Genomic DNA, 21,134 nt, shown 5'->3' on the forward strand with positions numbered 1-21,134 from the left:
CATAAATTACACATCATAAATGTGCTATAAAAATTTCAGAATTTAATGGATATTAACTAAACAATAAAATTTTAAGTAATAGATTTACTGCTTTTCAGAATTATTTTCAACAGTGAGGAAGAAAATAAAGAATACTGAATTAAGCATTTGATCTCTTTGGATCTTGATTTAAATCATTAAGATTTAGATTCTAGATTATGTGGGTCTTATGCTAATTTGGGTTTATTCTTTATTAAAAATGAAATAGATGAGTAATTTAAGACAAAAATGTATTTCTATATTATAGAAAAACATGTGTTCTATTGTAAATAAACTATTACCAAACTATAATCTAACACAAAATACAATAATGTTATTAGTAAAATATCAGACATATTTCAATCGCTGGCAGTAATAATGTTCTTTGAAGCCATTACTGCATGATAAGTAGCGTTGTTAATAAAAGTCAAACCACCTTAATGTACTCACCTAATACCAAATATACAATAATCACTTGAACTTTAGTTAGGATGGGCTATATTATAGTTGCAAGACAAATTGCATTTATTGATAATGGGTAAATTCATATTAGACAATATTTAATTGATTACATGATTGTATGATTTTTTATTGGACAGCTCTGTACCCTAGAGAAAATAAAGACTGTACATGAATTTTCAGAATGAATAGAAATAGGATATGATAGACTGTAAGGCTCTTTTTATCAATATATTATTTATTAAAGTGAAATCTGATTGGTCTCTGGGTTTTTTGTATTTTATTTTATTTATTCATTTTACAAACCAATCACATTTCCCCTCTATCCCCTCCTCCCCCTTCCCCTATGTCATCCATTCCTCAAAAAGGGTAAGGCCTCTCACATGGGGAGTCAACAAAGCTGACTGGCCCATTCAGTCGAGGCAGGACCAAGACCTCCCCACCATCAAGGTTGAGCAAGGCATCCCACCATTTGGAATGGGCTTCAAAACCCCAGATCATCCGTCCATTAGGGCATAGATCCTAGTCCCATTGCCATGGGTGCCACACAAAGACCAGGCTGCAAAACGGTTGCCCATGTGAAGAGGGCCTGTTTCTGTCCCGCGCAGGATCCCCAACTTTCAGTCTAGAATCCCTGAGTTCCTGGAAAGTTTGTCTCTGTGCGTTTCCCCATCCTGATCGTGAGCCCCTTGCACGTATAATCTCTCCTCCATCTCTTATAATGGATTCTGTAGCTTGCCCTGGTGCTTGGATGTAGGTCTCTGCATCTGCTTCCATCAGGTACTGGATGAAGGGTCTATTATGACGGTGTAGTCACCAGTCTTGTTACAGGGGAAAGCCAGTTTATGTATCCTCTCCACTACTGCTAGGGGTCTTAGCTCGGGTCATCCTTGTACCTTAGCATTATGAAAATGACTTTCTGTTACTTACATGGATTTATTTTCTATGTATTTTCATCAACTCTTGCTGAACCTTGAGTTTAATCATTCCTATTCCCTTATGTAATTCATATATTTTCCCTATTTGGGGAAAGCCAAGTTTTATTTTATTCAAAAATATGTAAAAATGACTTGTGTTGTTTCTATAGTGAAAAAATATCTGTTCTAATTATGTCTACTACTACGACTATATGGCAATGAAAAAGTCCTAATAAATCTTTATATAGTTTCTTCAAGAAGAGTTACTTCTGGACCAACCAAATGGGCCAACAAAATACAACAATGCCAACTGAGTTCATCTTGATGGGAGTCACACAGAGTCCTGAGTTGAAAATCCCTCTATTTGCAATCTTCCTTGTCATCTATGCAATCACAGTGGTGGGAAATCTGGGCATGATCATTTTGACCAAGCTTGACTCTCACCTACATACCCCTATGTACTTTTTCATCAGACACCTGGCTTTCATTGATCTTGGAAATTCCACTGCTATCTGCCCCAAGATGCTGGTGAATTTTGTAGTGGATCAAAATACCATCACCTATTATGCTTGTGCCACACAAATGGCATGCTTCATTATGTTTATAGTCAGTGAACTTTCAATCTTGTCCTCCATGGCCTATGACCGCTATGTGGCTATTTGCAACCCTCTGCTCTACAGTGCAATCATGTCACAGACACGCTGCCATGTACTTGTTGGAATCCCATACCTCTACAGTACCTTCCAGGCTCTGCTGTTCCCTATTAAGTATTTCACATTGACTTTCTGTGGCACTAATGTCATCAGCCATTTCTATTGTGATGTTGTCCCCTTGCTACCTTTGATATGCTCCCAAGTACAAGAGACAGAGTTGTTGACTATATTGTTTTCAGCCTTTAATCTAATCTCTTCACTTTTTGTAGTTCTTTTGTCCTATATTCTGATTTTGTTAACAATATTTCGAATGCATTCTGCAGAAGGTAGAAAAAAAGCTTTCTCTACATGTGGTTCCCATCTGACAGTCGTGGTGGTGTTCTATGGGTCTCTACTCTTCATGTATGTGCAGCCTAAATCAACTCACTCATTTGAAACTGACAAAATGGCCTCCGTGTTTTATACTTTGGTGATCCCCATGCTTAACCCCTTGATTTACAGTTTAAGGAACAAAGAGGTAAAAAACGCTTTTCATAGAGTCTTTAAGAATCTATGAAGACTATATTGTTCAGTATGAAATAACCACATAATAATCTTTGCCAACTATAACTGTCAAATGATATTTCCAAAATAGTAGCATAGTTTAACTCCACATAAAATGTATTATAGTTCATGTTGACAGATATTGTTTAACTTATATGTCCTGTTTCCACTTACAGTTTAAATCCAACTTAATATAGCATCCTTACTATCATTTCTTGCTTCAGAATAAATGTTTCAATTAGTGATATACAAGCTTATATTTTACCAAATATGAACAAATGAAAAACTCTATGTCAATAATGTACGTTTTTCTTTGCTAGGATTTTTTTTGGGGGGGGAGGAGAAGGGATAATCTATCTTCACTGTTTTGTAGTATTAATAAATAAAACAATATGATAAAAATAGTCTCTCAGTCTCTTTCAGAAAACAGATATAAACTAATAAAAGTTAAGGACTCATTCTGATAACATTTGCTTTTAGTAAAAATGTTTTTCTTGTTATTTTAATATAAATATCCATTAATTTTATGTACTGCTCTTACTTTTCAATGATGTATTTTATAACATTTATTTATGTGTATGTGATCAATTGTGTGCATTTGTGTGCGTGTACGTGAGTGTAGATCACCCATGAAGGTGAGAGATGTTGAATACCACAGTTGTTGGAATTATAAACTACTCAATATGCATATTGTAGCATCAAGCCTCTTCCCACCTAACTATCTCTGAAGCACTGCTTTTACTTTTTTGTATGTGACATGCTTGCCTTTTCCTCTTTCACTAAAATACAACGAATTACTGATTCTGATTTTTTAATACAACACCATCATATTTCTCAAGGCCATTGCAAAAACAAACAAACAAACAAACAGCAAAAAGCTTATATTGAAGTGTTAGTGAATATTTTATGTATGAAAAGTAGCAAATGTTAAGGTCTTATACTCATTTTACTTGATTTAATATCCCCCAGAAGATAGCACATGAAATCTGTTTCATTCACAGGTATATCCTTATACAAAATAGAGTTTTTCTAAGCCACTATTCAATGGTAGCATGTAATTATGATGAACAGCTTTATTCTAATGAGCATTTATATCAGTCACATTTGCTGGCTCTGTTATCCTTTTTTCACCATCTTTGTAGTTTCAATTTGAGCAGCTTGAATATGGTTTCTCTTTAGGGTAAACACCCATTTATCATTTGTCTCAGGCAAATATCATTCACTGATGCAGGTTATGACATAACCCCATGATTAAAAATGTCAATAATTGTGGGTGTTTATCAAACTAAACTCTGCTCCTGTTTCCTCATTACACTGACAGATTTCTTGGTATTGCTATATTTACAATCCCTGCCCAGTCATTCTTTGGAAGCTGAACAACTGGCTTCTATGTTTTATATATTTATTATATTAATATTGGCACTTATAATCTATGACTTCAGTAAATGATATATGTCCTTAAAATATTAAGTATTAGGATGCAGTATTATTTGACAAAGTTGTATTTAATGTGATTGCCAGAATCAAACCTGTTCTGACTGTCTCTTGGATGAATAGTAATGGTGAAGTAATTCTACATATATTTACACTTAGGCTTACATATGCTGCTTTTCTACTCAGGATAAAATTACTCATTGAACAAATGAATAATGTATCTGCCTTTCTTTGGAGAAATCAATATTTTACTAGTAAAACTGATATGATTCAGTTGGGCAGATGTATTTTACTTTTGTTGATGAATAAAGATGAGTTTGGAAATTGAATATGCTGAGTATGGGACAGTGCAAATTATGAAGGAATCAGTTAAGGGATTTGATCTAGGGATCAAATATTGAATTAAATTTACAGTGACAGGTCCTGTCTTGTATCTTAGCACACTTGTGGCTATGTCAACTTTTACATATCAGGCTATTATATTTCACAGTTTCACTTTATGTTTCCTTGTTGTGAAGTACTTGGCGACAAGGAAAAAAGTTATGAATATGCTCTTGTAAATCTATCCTCAACCTTGCAAGCAACTCTCCTTGAATTATAGTATGTTTTACTGAGTTGGTCATTCCACCTATACACAACGTAATAATCAGCAGTATATATTTTCTCATGGTCCCATTATAAAATTAAGTGTTAACAGTGAGCAACACAGACTGCCAGGAGCCACGTGACTTCTTCAGGAGACAAGGTCTAAAATTGCATGAACAAGCTCTCCCTATGGCAAGGACATGGAGAATTTAGTCAGTTTTTGGCAAGGCTGATGGATAGTTCACTGCATAATTCTGGGCATGTTCCCAGGAGCCTATGTGCCACCTCTTCTTCTTGTTTCCCTTGTACAAATTATTGCTGACTTGCTATAATTTCACTTTCTTAGATATATGGATGAATTGCTTTTTAGTAGGGAAAACTTCCTTCTGATGACCCTCCTCTGAATGAGCCAGAGAGGTGTTGTCAAAAGGATACAGTGAACTTGATTCAGCTCCCAAAACCTTTGATGTTTCAAGTGTGATCATGAATTCAGGATTCTCAAGAACAGGGTGTTGCCTTTCCATCACACTCTGTGACTAGTCTGAAAAGGGTCACAGTAGTTCACGATGTTACCAATCTGTATAACTGCTTTAGAGAAAATTATTTTAACCACTAGAGTCTATGACAAATGCTGATTGTAATGCTAATACCAAGAGTTAATAGGAAGAGACTAAGAACAAGGAATGAAGCAGAATCATAGAATTCCACAATGCCTTCATTTCTACAGCTGTCTCAATACTATATAAGCCCATTATGTAGGAACCATAGAGGAAGGGGACATGAGAACAAGAGATGAGCAGTGACAACAACTAAGACTAAGCTTTTAAGTTATGAAATTCACAGGATGATAGGAGAAAAGCTGATATATCACCTATAGGAGTAAAGAGTGAATTGATTCAGCCTTGGCTGATGGGCTAGCTGTGAGAATTTAGATTTTACCAGAGGTAAAACATTAATCACTAGAGGCAAAATTCTCCTTCACATTGCATAACACTGTAACTGCAAATGCTGCCAACTGGGCACACTCTACTCTACCTGTAAGTGTGTCTAGTTAGAAAACTTCCTTTGTTGATTGCCATACTGCTGATGCTTTTACTATTAAGACTATGAATCATATAGGTTACTGGTGGGAAAGTTGGGGGTCAGGAGGAGAATGAGATAAGGGAAAAAATGGCAATTATTGTAACTATTATTACAAACTTAAGGAAACAAATTTGATTGTACAACTGTTCCTGCAAACTATTGAAACTGTATAAATAAAAATAGTTCAGGCTATTTCAAGCCACTTGTTAGAAACATGTAGACAGAGTTTTGTCATTGAGCTGACTTCACACATCCATACCGGTCATCATAACCATTGAGTTAGTCTCCCAACAATAGGCCAACATTGACAGCAATAATCCTAAATTGGTAAACACCTGGAAACACAAAGCAATGCTGTGCAGACAGAGAGGAGATGATCTGACTTTAATTATCATTTTTGGGTCAGTTACTCATGAGAAGAAAATGTCTATAAGTAAAAAGAAGCAGAGGACAAAGCATGTGCGTATAATGTGTTTCAATCCTGCTATGACAGCATCCTCTTCTCTTGCCCCCTTCCAAAAACACTGGCAACTTTTTATGCATTGTATTAGGAAAAACACATTCAAAATCTTCTGTGTGATTACAACCCCACTTACAAAGCCATGACCAACATGACACTTCTCAATTTTATACAGATCAACTAGTACTACAGTGCTTTCACTTACTATCTCAATACTAAACTCTTTACCTATTCAGTCAGGGCCTATAAACCCTTTATGTCTCTATGGAACTCCTAAGATCAGTTTGTTGCTTTGATGCTTTTCAAGAGTTGACTTTATGTTTTCTCACTGGGGAAAAGGATGGATGACATCAATACAATTTTCTTTAAAAAATCTCTCAGATAATTTAGTCACAATAAACAGAACAAATTATATGCTATCACCTCTGGGAACGTCACAAATAATGAGGAAAACCATAAATTTCCCCTCTCTGGAGCAAAAGGAAGAATAATTTCAGAGAAGAAAATCAGAATCTTTGTTAGTGGTGAGTAGGAATGGTTACAGTTCTTCTGGTAACTTGATCCTCATAATCTTCATTGACTCTTAGATTCTACTTACTCTTTTCACTGTCTTCAAGAGTATATTGCAGAAGGGAAATATTTGCTTGGATAATTGTTATCACCTACATGAGTATTTATTTGAGGGAGAATTGAAATTCTATGAATTGAACAGCTGCTGCACACTCTGAGAGGTGAATATGACATTTAGATATTGAAAGTGGAAAAGAGAATTTTAGTGAACTAAAAATATCATTGATCTCACCATTTAAAATTATTAAAATCAGATTTCCAGGTACAATATAAGATCCCCAGTTTCATCTGATTTTCAAGTAAATGAAAAAGTATAATTAGCATGTTTTATGCAATTTTAGTAAATAACATTTAATTTCAGTGTGAATATATAAACTGCTACTTTAAAGTGGAGGATTTTAAGGTATTTCATTGCAATCTCAAAAAGTAAAATTCATTTTATTTTTGTATATCACCTGCACAATCATAGGCTATCTTTATTTGTTTTAATGTTTCACAAAACTGCTTAACATCTGATTTTTTTTCCAATACTAGACATTGAAAACATTGAGCAAATGAAAAAAAAAAGGTGATTTTTAAAGAGTTATGAAGCTTTTGAGAAAACTGAGCACTAAATAATTTCTAATTGTCATCACATGCATATGATTGAAATCTCACTGCTTCCTCTTCATAACTTTTAAGTTTTGTGAGCCCTAAGGTCAATCTTATGTGAGACTATTTTGCTTGTGTAACTTAAGGTATTCAAAAGAAGCCAGAGTCTCTCCTTGTTGAGCAAGAATACAACAGTAATGAACACTAGAAATCTTAGAAGGATATAGTAAGTGCCACTGAAAGTGGAAACAGAATTAAGGAATGACCTAGAGGAAATTTTGGAACAAGTTAAACATATCAAAGTAAAACAAAATTGCTTTCCCAATTCTGAATTATTTTACTCAGTCTAACACATCTCATACCATAACAACATAGCAGGCTCTGTGCCCTTATAAATTAGAGGTAGGGTTCTGTGTTACTAGCGAATGAAGAAATATCTTTAAATAAGAGTAGGACTCAATGGTGAAGAAGCAGACAACTTCAGCTGGGAAGAGGGCACAGAGGTGTCCTAGTAATATATAGTCACCTTCTTCCCCAGGCCTCATTATCAGAAAGGAAAATCCAACACTGATGAAGTTGATACCTATGATTGTTGCTAACCACCACAGTTTACAATGCTTTGTTACCGTTCCAAATTGTGATTTGGGGTCTTGAGATGGACTTCCTGACATTTCTACTTGATGCCTGAGCAATAAATTTATACCATTCTATTGTGTATTTTATATGAGAATTTCAATACCCAGTCTCTTCTTCCATTGAAAATTGCCTGTTGCCTGTCTGCATATCTCATTGTGGCAATTCTGAGTGTGAAAGAAGGTACATGAAAAATATTAATTCTCTTGTCACTAATTAGAACTGATGTGTTTTTACTGATTTTCCATCTAACTAGCATGAATTATTGAAATATTAGAAATAATATAATCTAAATGCTCCATTGTCAAATTCCATAAACAATAAAATAGTTATTATTATGAGGTTTAACAAATGGTTAAAGCAATGCTAAAATGGCTCATCACAATGTGTGTCTTAATAGTGTTATATACTAATAAAGTACAATTAATTACTTTACTAAATATTAATGATTCATGTATAACAACATAAGCCATGTATACTAGGAAGCAAATGTTCACCTTTGTGTGTTTTGAAGCCTCTACTATTATCTTTTTAAATTAGCATTTTTTCATTACTTTCATTTCTTTTCTTTGTTTTTTATCTTTTGCTGTTGTTTTTGAGAGTCTGCATCTACCAGAAGAGAAAAGAAAGAACAAAAACTTTAGTGATTATGAAAGTGGGAAGAATCAGGGAGGAGTTGGTTATGAGGAAAGAATGTGATAAGTATATGTTACATGAAATAAACAAAGAAGCTATACATACATCTGAAGAAATAAAGGTGAATATTTATTCAGAGTGGAAAATTTGAAATTCAGTTGTAGTCAGTGACTACTCCAAAAAACACAGTATATTGTACTAATTTTATTAATGAAATTTCAGATTCACATTCACATACTGAAAAATAAATATTTTAACATCAGTTCTCCATTGGAATATGATTTGTTTCATGATATTTCTCAGTGATTTTTATACTTATAAATGCTCTTAATAATCAGCAAAATACAAAGGACAAAATTCAGAATAGAAAGAGAAAGTGAGTTTAATTGAATCTTATATTTTACTTATTTTTATTTATTTATATTTATTTAAACTGTTTGATTACTACTCATATTTACATATCCATCCCCCCACTCCCTCACCCTCCCACCCTCCCATGTTCCTCCCCAAACCCCCCAACCCATAATCCAAATCCTCCTCAGGAATATTTAGGCCCTCCGCCAAGGGACCTTCAAAGTCTGTCATATCGTTTTGGGGAGGGCCTATGCCCTCCTTGCTGTATCTGGGCTGCAATAATATCCCTCCATAGGGCATGGGCACCCAAAGTCCATTTGTGCTCTAGGGTAAAAGATTGACTCCACTGTAAGAGGTTCCATAGACTGTCTTGGCCTCCTAGCTGGCACCCACATTCAGGGGGCTTGGTTTGGTCCAATGCTATTTCCCCAGCTTTATGACTTGGGTCTCCATGTTCTCACTAGGTCAGGTCCACTGTTTCTGCGGGTTTCTGCAGCACTGTCTTGCTTCTTTGCTCATCCCTCCTCCCTCTCCACAATTGGATTCCAGGGGTATGGTTCAGTAAATAGCTGTGGGTGCCTGTTTCTGCTTCGAACAGCTACTGGATGACGGCTCTAGAATGGTAACCAAGGTAGAGACCCATCTCATTATAGGGGAAGGGCATCAATGGCATTTTCTCCACCACTGCTTGGATTCTTAGTGGGGGTCATCCCTGTGGATCCCTTAACATTTCCCCTGTGCCAGAAAGGAATCTTATATTTTCGACTATACTATAATTACATTTATCCCTTTAGTTTCCTCCTTCCAAACCCTCCCATATAACCCTCCCCACTCTCCTTCAAATTCATAGCCTCGTTTTCAGTAATTGTTATTGCATGCCTATATGCATATTCATATAAGTTTAAGATGGATATGTATACATGTAATAACTATATAACAATAATATATGTGTATATGTATTCTTAAATATATCCTGTTTGCTTCATATAATGATACGTCTATGTATGTTTTCAGAGATAATGGCCTGGTGATAGAAAATCATATAACTTGCTTAGCAAGTTTGACGTAGTTGTACCTCTTTTTTAAACAATCATTACAAGCCCAACATAGGAACTTAAAAGCCCCAAAACAAAACTAATTTGAAATGTCATTAGTTTCATGTGGTTTCCACTCCTATATTATTTAATCTTAACTAAATTCCATGAGAATTATCATACATAAAAGAAAATTTATTAAGAAAAATTATGGTCCTCTAGTATAAATAAAATATATTCAATATTTCTTAACAAGAATTTATTGATTGCATTTCCAGTAGCCACACAAATAATGTCAGTTTTCTCTTAGCCATTAGAATGCAAATTTTATCTTGTCTTTGACTAATTTTAGTAAGAAGTTAAAGGGTATCTTTGAGTGTGTGCCACAAGGACCTTCTTTTTAGAAGGCAGAGCTTTCCTTCTTTATTTAACATTTAGAATCGGATATTAAAAATCATTTTTCTATCAGCCATTAAATGTAGATTTTTAAATTAAATATTTAATTAAATTAAAAGGATATTATTTTACATACCAATCCCATTTCCCTCTCCATCCCATCCTCCCACTACTCCCATTATCAGCCTATCCCAACCCCCATCCAATCCTAAGAGACGGTAAGGCCTCCTGTGGGGGATCCTCAAAGTCTATAACATCCTTTGGGGAAGTACTGAAGCCCTTGCCCTATATCTAAGCTGAGAAAGTATCCCCCCCCCCGCCCCATATTTTATCTTATCTTTGAACTTGCTTTTATGATACTATTTAAAAGTTGATGGCACTTGTGTATCTTTTCAGAACATTGAAATGACTCTGGGGAACTCAACAATACCAGCTGAATTCATTCTGACACGAATCACACGCAGAGCTGAGCTGCAGCTTCCTCTTTTAGGGGTCTTCCTAGTCACCTACGGAGTTGCCATGATAGGTAACCTTAGCATGATCATTTTGACCAAGTTGGATTCTCGCCTTCATACACCTATGTATTATTTTATCAGACACCTGGCTTTCATTGATCTTGGCAATTGTACTGTCATTTACCCAAAGATGATGGTAAATTTTGTGGTGGATCAAAATGTCATTTCTTACTATGCTTGTGCCACACAGATGGCATTCTATATCACTTTCATTATCAGTGAACTTTTTAATCTTGTCTTCAATGGCCTATGACCGCTATGTGGCCATCTGTAACCCTTTGTGCTACAGTGTGATCATGACTCAGAGACGTTGTCATGTGCTTGTTGGCATTCCATATCTCTACAGTATTTTCCAGGCTGTGATGATAACTAGTAAGATTTTTACATTAGCTTTCTGTGGCTCTAATGTCATTAGCCATTTCTACTGTGACAATGTCCCCATGTTACTTTTACTGTGTTCAAATGCACGGGACATAGAATTATTGATCATATTATTTTCAGCACTTAATTTGATCTCTTCTCTCTTCGTAGTCTTAGTATCTTACCTTCTGATTCTACTAGCCATATATGGAATGCATTCTGCAGAAGGTAGGAAAAAGGCATTCTCAACTTGTGGCTCTCATCTGACAGTGGTAGTAGTATTTTATGGGACACTACTTTTCATGTACTTACAGCCAAAATCCACCCACTCATTTGAAACTGATAAAATAGCCTCTGTGTTTTATACATTAGTGATTCCTATGCTCAATCCCTTGATTTACAGCTTTAGAAATAAGGAAGTAAAAAGAGCCTTTCTAAAGGTCTTTAAGGATCGATGTAAACTTTGTACTTAATATTTAATATGGACTATTTCAATAAAATGTGAAAGGAAATGTAAGTCAATATTAGTATCTATATTACTATATTCCTTTTGATTCACAAGGAAGAAAAACTCATGATAATATGTAGAACATCATAATGTATCCCTTGTAGCCACAAAAAAAAATTGTGCTTAAAAAATTACAGAACTCCATTAAATATCACTTTCATACCAACATACCTAGATTTTGCTTCAATATGTCTTAATTATTTCCACTGAACTAATATTATAGGAATGGAAGAACTGCTTTAGCCACATTTCTGTAACATGTGTTTGGTTGTTTGGTTTACAGAGATTTTTGTTTTGTTTTGTTTTATGTATTTAGATATTTGTCTGCCTAATCTTGTTTTCATTTTATGTTTTAAGCCTAAAGTTATTGCACACAAAATCGATGCCATGTAAAGATCATGTTTATGAACACTGTATAAATTTAATTTTTCTGATTCTCTGCCATACAGCACTTTCATATTTAATTATAATGTTATTTATTTTTAAAGTAATTCTAGATGATGGTCAACAATTATTATACATTGTTCTTTATTTTCTGAATGCCATGCATTTTCAGTAATTTCTTGTCCTATTTTTTTCCTTAAAAGATCTCCAGAAGTCTGTGGTTACATTCTGGATTTTTTTTTTTTTTTTTGGCCTTTAACCTTTATTTGTTATCATGTACTATGTACTGTTGAGAAGTAACTTTTGTAATTACTAAAATACAATTACTTATTATGCAGTTTTAAAATTATGTGGCATGATATATGTGTATAAATTATGTGTATATAGAATATACAGAAAATAAACTTAATTTTCTTCTTAGCTTTGTAGCTTTGTAGCCCAACCAAAGGTTTTTTTTTTTGTTTTTTGTTTTTTGTTTTTTTTTGTTCAAGTTAGGGAACAAGCTTGTTTCATATGTAAGTCCCTTCTCCATCTCCCACCCCTCAGGCCCATCCCTCCTCCCCCACCCCCAACCTACCCCACCCCATCCACCCACCACTCCCCAGGCAGGGTAGGGCCCTCAACGGGGGTCTGCAAAGTTCACCAAATCTTCCTGTGCTGGGCCTGGGCCCTTCCCCATTTGTCCAGGGCCAGAGTGTATCCCTTCATGTGGGATGGGCTCTCAAAGTCCCTTCTTGCACCAGGGAAAAATACTAATCCACTACCAGAGGCTCCCTGGAGTGCAGAGGCCTCCTTATTGACATCCATGTTCAGGGGTCTGGATCACTCTTGTACTGGCCTCCCAGACAGCTTCTGGGGTCGATGTGCTCTCCCTCATTCAGGCCAACTTTTTCTGTGGGTTTCTCCAACCTTGTACAGACCCCTTCAATCTTCATTCCTCCCTCTCTTCAACTAAATTCCAGATTTCAGCTCAGTATATATTTGTGGATATCTGTGTCTGCTTCCATCAGCCACTGGATGAGGGCTCTAGGATGGCATAAAGAGTAGTCATCAGTCTCATTTTAGGGGAAGGGCTTTTAGGTTATCCCCTCCATCATTGCCTGGATTGTCAGTTCGTGTCATCCTTGTAGGTCTCTGGAGATCTCCCTAGTTCCAGATCTCTTCTTGGACCTATAGTGACTCCCTCTAATATGGTATTTCTCATCCTGCTCTCTCTTTGTTTGTCCATACTGAATATTCATAAGATTTTCAGGAGAGTTACAGACTCTGGTAACAATTTAGAGAAAAATTACACATGCACACACACACACACACACACACACACACACAGAGAGAGAGAGAGAGAGAGAGAGAGAGAGAGAGAGAGAGAGAGAGAGACTATTGAATTCAATATTGTTTCTATTGCTATTTTTTGTTTATTTAGTGAATTTGGTGACACGAAGTCTACATTTTGTCTCATGTGTCCTCAAGGGGAATATTTATGCATTGGTTTGGATATAAACTGATTACTGGTCAGAAAATTTTCTAAGTTTGTCAAATTATGAATTAAGTGTTCTGTCCTTTGTTGGTATCTATTTGTAGATGACACAATAAACACTACTGAGGTCTGATATGTCCTTCAAATTCATGTGATTCCAATTAATAACTATAGTGGTTTTAATTTTAATGGTTTTCATGGGCCAATGTATTTGAATATTTGGGGTCCAGTTGGTAGAACTTTTTGAGAAGGATAGGTATGGCCTTATTGAAGGAGTTGCATGACTAGGGGTCAGATTTGAGGTTGCAAAACCTAATGTGATTCCCAGTTAGCTTTATTTGCCTCTTATTGTTCAAAATGTGAGCTCTGTGCTGCTGTTCTGGCACCATGCCTGCCTGTCTACTGGCATGGTCCCTACCATCATGGTCACGGAATGTAAGTCCCTAATAAACTCTTTTTATGTGTAAATAGTCTTGGTTGTGGTATTTTTTACAGCAATATAAAAGTGACTAAGACAATAAACAGTGAAAATATGGAAGTTGGCCCTTGATGATCAAATGAAGTCCTGTAGAAAGAGGACTTACACAATAGTGGTGAAAGTAGGACAATTAACGTAGTACATGAGGGAATATTAGGCAATATGAAAACACATAGCCTCTTGTCTATGAGAGTTGGATTTTGGGTAGACATCATATATGTAGACATCTTCATCATGAGTCCCAAAACTACCAAAAATAAGGAACTTCATTTCTGTCCCTTATAAGTTGTCTTGAGGCAAGGATTTCTTAATAGGTGAGAAAACAGAAACAGCTGCTTAGGGGCTGAAATTTCTTTTTAAGCCTTCAGTTTCTGTCTTTGTGGGTATTCTAGCCAGCCTCACTAAGACAATGGATCCAACTATCTAAACTCAGGATAATCATGTGCTCAGTTTTAAAATTGATCATTGATGTCATTCACATGTAGGTGATGACCAACAGCTGTCTAACTGGACTTAAAGCACACTCAACAGGAGGTAAATTAGTCCTGGTACTGGAAACATAGCCAGATTCTCAGGTTTAGTGAGTTCATGAATGTTAGAAAAGAATCTTATAGTGCTAAAACCTACAAGTATGAAAAAAGTTAGATTTTTTTCTTCTTTTTTAAAATTTAAATTAGAAACAAGCTTGTTTTACTTGTCAATCCCAGTTCCCTCTCCCTCGCCTCCTCCCCTGCTCCCCACTAACACTCTACCTATCCAGTACCATTTCTGGTCCCCAGGGAGAGGGGGGCCTTCCATAGGCATCTCAAAAGTCTGTCATATCGTTTGGAGCAGGGCCTATGCCCACCCCCATGAGTCAGTTTTAGCTGAGAGAGTATCCCTCTATGTTGAATGGGCTTCCATTCTAGGGATAAATACTGATCCACTACCAGAGGCCCCATAGATTGCCCAGGTCTCCTAACTGACACCCCTTTGAAACTCTTCATAAGTTTTGTCTTTAGTTATTGACCCAGATTTCTGTCCTAGAGAGAGTTTATTATTGAAAACGTTGTCAATGACATTTTCTTTTTTATTTTTAGAATTTCATATTAATACATCACATTTGTGTTATTTTCACACCCCTCCCTCTCCTAAAAGTCTTGCCACCATCATGATACCCTATCAAATTTATGACTTCTTTAATTATTATTGTTATACACATAAGTGTGTATGCATTTATACACAATCTAAGTAAGATTTTCAAAGTGTTCCCTTTCTTTATCTCAGTTATAAAACAATTTTAATTGAATTAGTCAAGTCATGTGAAGATAAGGACCATAAAAATGATTTCTTCAAATCAGATAGGGTTTAGTTGGGAGGGGGTAGGGAAGGTTGGGAGGAACAAGGGAACTGGGATTGTCATGTAAATCAATCATGTTTCTCATTCAAATAAAAAAATCTGCAAAAATGATTTCTTCAAACAGGTAATAATTGACCTTCTATCTCAGTCAGCTGCTAGTTCACTAGTTTGTCACTGCTACTGACTGGTGTCTGTCTTTAGTCCATTGCATCTTGCCTTTAAATGTGACAAAGTTATCTAACATCATTATAAATTTTACTATTCTTACCAGGTTTGCCAGGTTGCTTAATAAGCTGTAGATTGTTGCTGAACTGTGGTAATTTCATAAGTTTTATTAAAATAAATACTAAAGTGCTTAATATAATTTTCTATTTGTTTTGGAGGAAGATGAATTCATGGAAGTGCCTTACATGGATGCAAATATGTATATACATATAAAATGAATCATTACACACTAGTGCATACAAATTTCCCTTGTTAATGGGCATCCTCTAGACATTTAGTTATACTCTGCAATGCTCTGGGATTATTCAAAATATTGCTTGGGATCTCCCAAGAGACAATCTCAAAAAGTGAGAAAAATATAAGTTATGTTCATTTTGTTCCATTTGAGAAACACATGAAAGGTAACAGAGGCTTCATCACAGGTAAAAAAGAGTATTATCATGTGATGTTATGTGTCATAGATATCCACGATCTTTTGGTTACATATGTTTAGTTCCACTTAAGTAATGAAGACAAAGAAAATTGTTACCATTTATTATTCCTTATTCAGTGCTTCCTGCCACCAAATGTAACTGAGATATTTTCCTCTAAACTCATATATACAATTTTTATATTTTATGTAATTTTATAGAATAAATTAAAATATATTCTTAAATATCATTCTGTTTTTATATCAGTATATGTGTATTTATATGTTATCTCAAACTGAAACAAAAACTGAGGGTAAATAACAGATAACTATTACAATTAAGTGGTATGATAAAGTTTTTGGCAGCATTGATAATTCACATTGATTTCTCTATAATTGTTATTCTCTGGTAATACTAAAAGTGTGGGATTTTTATTAGAAAACAAGGGTAATATGATTCTCAATCAATATTTGAATAGATAGTAGATATTTAAGAAGCCAGTCTCCTGATAAAATAGAATATCTAAAAGTTCTTTTGATTTTCAATGAGATCTGACAAACATAGATACAATTTTCTTACAGAGTAAAGTGTTGGTACAGAACTAAAATATGAAAGTGATCCAACTGACAATGAAAGTTGAAAGAGAAGTCTGGGAGCTCCAAAGCTGCTGAAAGGAAGACCAATGCTGTTTTCATATTTAACATAAAATCAATACCTGCTTCTGCTCTCAGATCATGAGGGAGCACAAGTTGCAGACAAAAATGATATTGTCTAGAACTTTACATGTAGATGAAGAAAGCATAACTAGAAAGGATGACAAATGAGAACAAAGAATATTTACTTATATGCAAGAGTATTCCCTAATGAAACATACTCATTTACATGCTAACCTAAAATCTTAAGGAAGATAAATGTGAAAATAAGCAGAGACTTACCAAAGGTGATTTTTTTTTGTATTTGCCACAAATAACTACAAAAGATACAAGACAACACAATAAAGGTTCATATTGCTTCTTATTGGTATCCTTGCGCATATTGACCTCATACTGCTTCCTAACATATATGCCTAAAAAATAGATGGGTCATACTAGACACATGACAGGAAACTGGGAAGCAGTTTTATAAACTGAGAAGTAATATTTTAAACAATTTAAGTACAAGGCACATTATTACTTTATGTTGATTTTTATATTTTAGTTTTTGCTTACGTCTTATTTAGATGTAACTTCTACTGTAATTTTAACCATACACATCACTTTTATTTCTCTTTTAAAAGCATTGGATCTCATAATTTTATTAACCTGATAATAACTCTAATCCATCAACATTCATTCAATTTCAAACTCTGTTCAACTTTTTATCATTATAGCATTCATCTAGGTTCTATTTGATTAACTACAAGCTTTTTTACCTTATCGAACACTACACCATAATGCAGAGAAATTCTTATTTCTTGTAATAATAAAAGGATGAAAACCATTTCCAGGAATTTTGTGCACCTTTTCTATAGTATATTTTATTTAGTTGTTGGAGCATTTTTACAAAATATTTTTTTGAGTATATCATTACACAATGTACAGCTTAAGGTCTGTAAATGCAACCCTCAGGAGTAAAAGAGTCATGTTAAAAGTATGAGCACAACTGGATTATATAATGAGATCCTGTGACATAAGAGAGAGGAGGGAGAACAAGACCGAGTATATCTCCATAAAATATCCTCTGGTATTTTCTTCACTTCATGTAAGTGATTTAGCAGGGTAACATGCTTTATTGCTCTCATTTACACACATATTCAACATCTGTCCAGTTTGTTGAAGTTTGACATGTACTAACAAGAGGTGTAAAAATTTTTAGTTGATCATACTTAAATAGGTGGTTTCATTCATTTATTCACTATACATTTTTGTATGACTGAAATGATATTTTTCAATGAGTGTGATCTCTACTATTCAATGCAATCTCTATCTAAATTAGGTTTTCTCTATGACTACATTAAAGCATTAAAGAGGATCATCATTCCCTGTATATTAAAAATGAAAGTTTTCTTTTGGTTTAGTTCTGGGTTTTATAGACAAGATCACAATCTTTGCCCCACAATGATATCAAATAAAAAATCAGATTCAGTCACCTTCCCATGTCCTGAAATTACAGGCATGTATGTTACCTCTACCTGAACACTGAATTTTACAAATTTTTGCATTGTATTTCCATAGTTGCCATATCTTCCATACTGCTATCATAAATCTTTTTTATTTATTACCCATCTATATAAATTTTCTCTCTACTATCTAGCTACAATCTATCTGTATATGTATATAGAATTGATTATGTTTCATAAAATTAAGGAGATATTATTATGTGCCACTATTGAGAAAAATATATTGGATATAGTGAAATCCAGTGAAGCCTGATTCTCCTCAAACTTTAGTAGCAAAAGAAGCTTACCTTCAAATTACAATTAAGAAATTTATATGCAATGTAAAACTGTTTGTTGCATGAAATCAAACACAATTAAAATAACCAGTCTATCTTTGCATTTATAACTCTATAGCACATATTGTCATTTAAGAACAATGAGTTTATTCTCACATGTCATAAAATTTTAAAATTTGAATATATTTTTTATACTAATGTTATATACTAAACAATTGACAGTTGATTATACAGAATACCTATTGTTGATATTGGTGTCTCTACTCTGAACAGGTTTTCTGATAAGGCAAGATGGGGAAAGACAACATTACAGTTGTGAGTGAATTCATCCTGATGGGGGTCACAGACCACACTGAACTTCAGGCACCATTGTTTGGATTGTTTCTCATCATCTATCTGATCTCACTGATGGGCAACCTAGGCATGATCATCCTCACCACAGTAGACCCCAGGCTGCAAACACCCATGTACTTCTTTCTCAAACACCTGGCTGTCACAGATCTAGGTTATTCTACATCTGTGGGACCCAAAATGTTAGTAAATTTTGTTGTGGATCAAAATACAATATCATTTAACCTTTGTGCTACACAGCTTGCTTTCTTTCTTGTGTTCATTGTTAGTGAGCTATTTATTCTGTCTGCAATGTCCTACGACCGCTATGTGGCCATCTGTAAGCCTCTGCTTTATACTGTCATCATGTCACAAAGGGTATGTTGGGTGCTGGTGGCAGTTCCTTATCTCTATTGCACATTTGTTTCTCTTCTAGTCACAATTAAGATTTTCACTTTGTCTTTCTGTGGCTACAATGTCATCAGTCATTTCTACTGTGACAGTCTCCCCTTGTTATCTCTGCTGTGCTCAGATACACATGAAGTTGAGCTGATAATTCTAATTTTAGCAGCCTTTGATTTGATTTCCTCTCTTCTGATTGTCCTTATTTCTTACCTGCTAATTCTCATAGCTATTCTGAGGATGAACTCTGCTGAGGGCAGACGGAAGGCTTTCTCCACCTGTGGGTCACACCTGATAGTGGTCATCGTCTTCTATGGGACTTTAATATTTATGTATGTGCAGCCCAATTCCAGCCACTCCTTTGACACCGATAAAGTGGCCTCCATATTCTATACACTGGTTATCCCTATGTTGAATCCCTTGATATACAGCTTGAGGAACAAAGATGTAAAATACGCCCTGCAAAGGACATTGAATAATTTGTGCAAATTATTTTCTTTGGGTTTTCATAAAATATAAACTACCCTAATTAAATACATTTAAAAAACATTAAAAACATAATTGTTTCAATATGAATTTTTACAATGTATTATTGTTCTTTTATTTTAACTGTTATACATAGATTAATAATAAAAACAAAATTTGAAATAAATATTTTCCACAATAAGTTGATTTTGTACAAGTAAAGAGAATACATACCAGATGACACTCACCTAAACACACACACACACACACACACACACACACACACACACACACGTCATACTTACAGTGACATGATGAAATGATGTGGGAAATAATGAGAATTTCAAAAGAAAAATAGCTAAGTTCTTTGCATGTTTATCACTTGTTCAAATAAAGCTTAAAGTATCTGTTCCTGGTGTGTTCATCTATGTAATTGCTTTCTCTCAGAATTAACCTTTACTTTTCAATATCGTATTTTTTATTTATACCCCATATTGTTTGTTTGTATGAAATTGAATTCTTATTATTTTGCCAAAATACTACCTCAAACAGTATTATAGTATTTGTTCTTTGTCAATACTTTTATTTCAACATATAATTCTCCTACATGTAACTCAGTAATGTATCAGTAATGTAAATATCTTTGCTCTCCCATGATCTTGTCTCACTTAACCAATTTTCTTGACAATGAAAGGTGTATCATTTAAGGTCAGTACTCTTAAATCCTTCATAAATATGCTGAGCAATGTGCTTGTATTTCTGTTTCTGGCCTTACTGTCAGCCCAGTATAACAGATTTTTTAAATTATCCACAGAGAAATGACAAACCCTAAGTAAATTATATGTGTTTATACCTTTCTGTAAAAAAGACTTCATTGAAATATTTTTATATCTTTTCAATATGTTTATGTCTAAATATTAACCAGTATGAAACTCTATTTTCATTGATTCTCATTGGTTGGTCATATTGATGTATCATTTAGTTCATGAGAAGCAAACCAAATGATAGTATATATTTCATTTATTTTTCTTTTGATCTATATAAGTATCCTTTGATGGTGTTAGACCACCAAAGTGAGGTGAGTATATAAAGATTTGGTTTTGTTTTATACATTTATGTTCAATGCCATTCCTCACATTTTTAAAATATGATTACTTTTTCATAAAAACCAACATTTTGTTTCATATTTCAGAACTTGTTACTAAGGTTTTTAAAATAAATATCATGTATGTTAGGTTTATAAGCCCAAATGAAGTAACCAAATAAATAAATTCAAAACTGTCTAAGGACATAAGGAACAGCAGCATTAACAGAAATAATAAAAGGGATATAATAGGGGCTGGCAAATTTGATATTTCATTATTTACGTGGTTTAAAAAATATTTCTGAGACAACACCCTATGCTATAACTCAGGTTAGCATAAACTTCACTGTGTAATGCA

General features: G+C 34.4%; 3 protein-coding genes across 3 annotated transcripts; all 3 read left to right on the forward strand.

The window, feature by feature from the left end:
• The first annotated feature begins 1,676 nt into the window (after positions 1-1,676).
• Positions 1,677-2,603, forward strand: LOC100765446 (olfactory receptor 8K5-like). The gene has a single exon (XM_027421197.1). The coding sequence runs from the start codon at positions 1,677-1,679 to the stop codon at positions 2,601-2,603; it is 927 nt and encodes a 308-aa protein (XP_027276998.1).
• Positions 2,604-8,317: 5,714 nt separating this feature from the next.
• LOC113836362 (olfactory receptor 8K5-like) lies at positions 8,318-11,714 on the forward strand. Its single transcript, XM_027421198.1, is given in 3 exon segments — positions 8,318-8,345; positions 10,800-11,110; positions 11,112-11,714. Coding segments are annotated over 3 exon segments (942 nt in total).
• A 7,072-nt stretch (positions 11,715-18,786) lies between these two features.
• LOC100765155 (olfactory receptor 8K3) lies at positions 18,787-19,746 on the forward strand. Its single transcript, XM_027421199.1, has one exon. It carries the CDS (start codon positions 18,787-18,789, stop codon positions 19,744-19,746), a length of 960 nt encoding a protein of 319 aa, XP_027277000.1.
• Positions 19,747-21,134: the final 1,388 nt, after the last annotated feature.

This window comes from Cricetulus griseus, chromosome 6 (genome assembly GCF_003668045.3).
Source record: "Cricetulus griseus strain 17A/GY chromosome 6, alternate assembly CriGri-PICRH-1.0, whole genome shotgun sequence".
Lineage (NCBI taxonomy): Eukaryota > Metazoa > Chordata > Mammalia > Rodentia > Cricetidae > Cricetulus > Cricetulus griseus.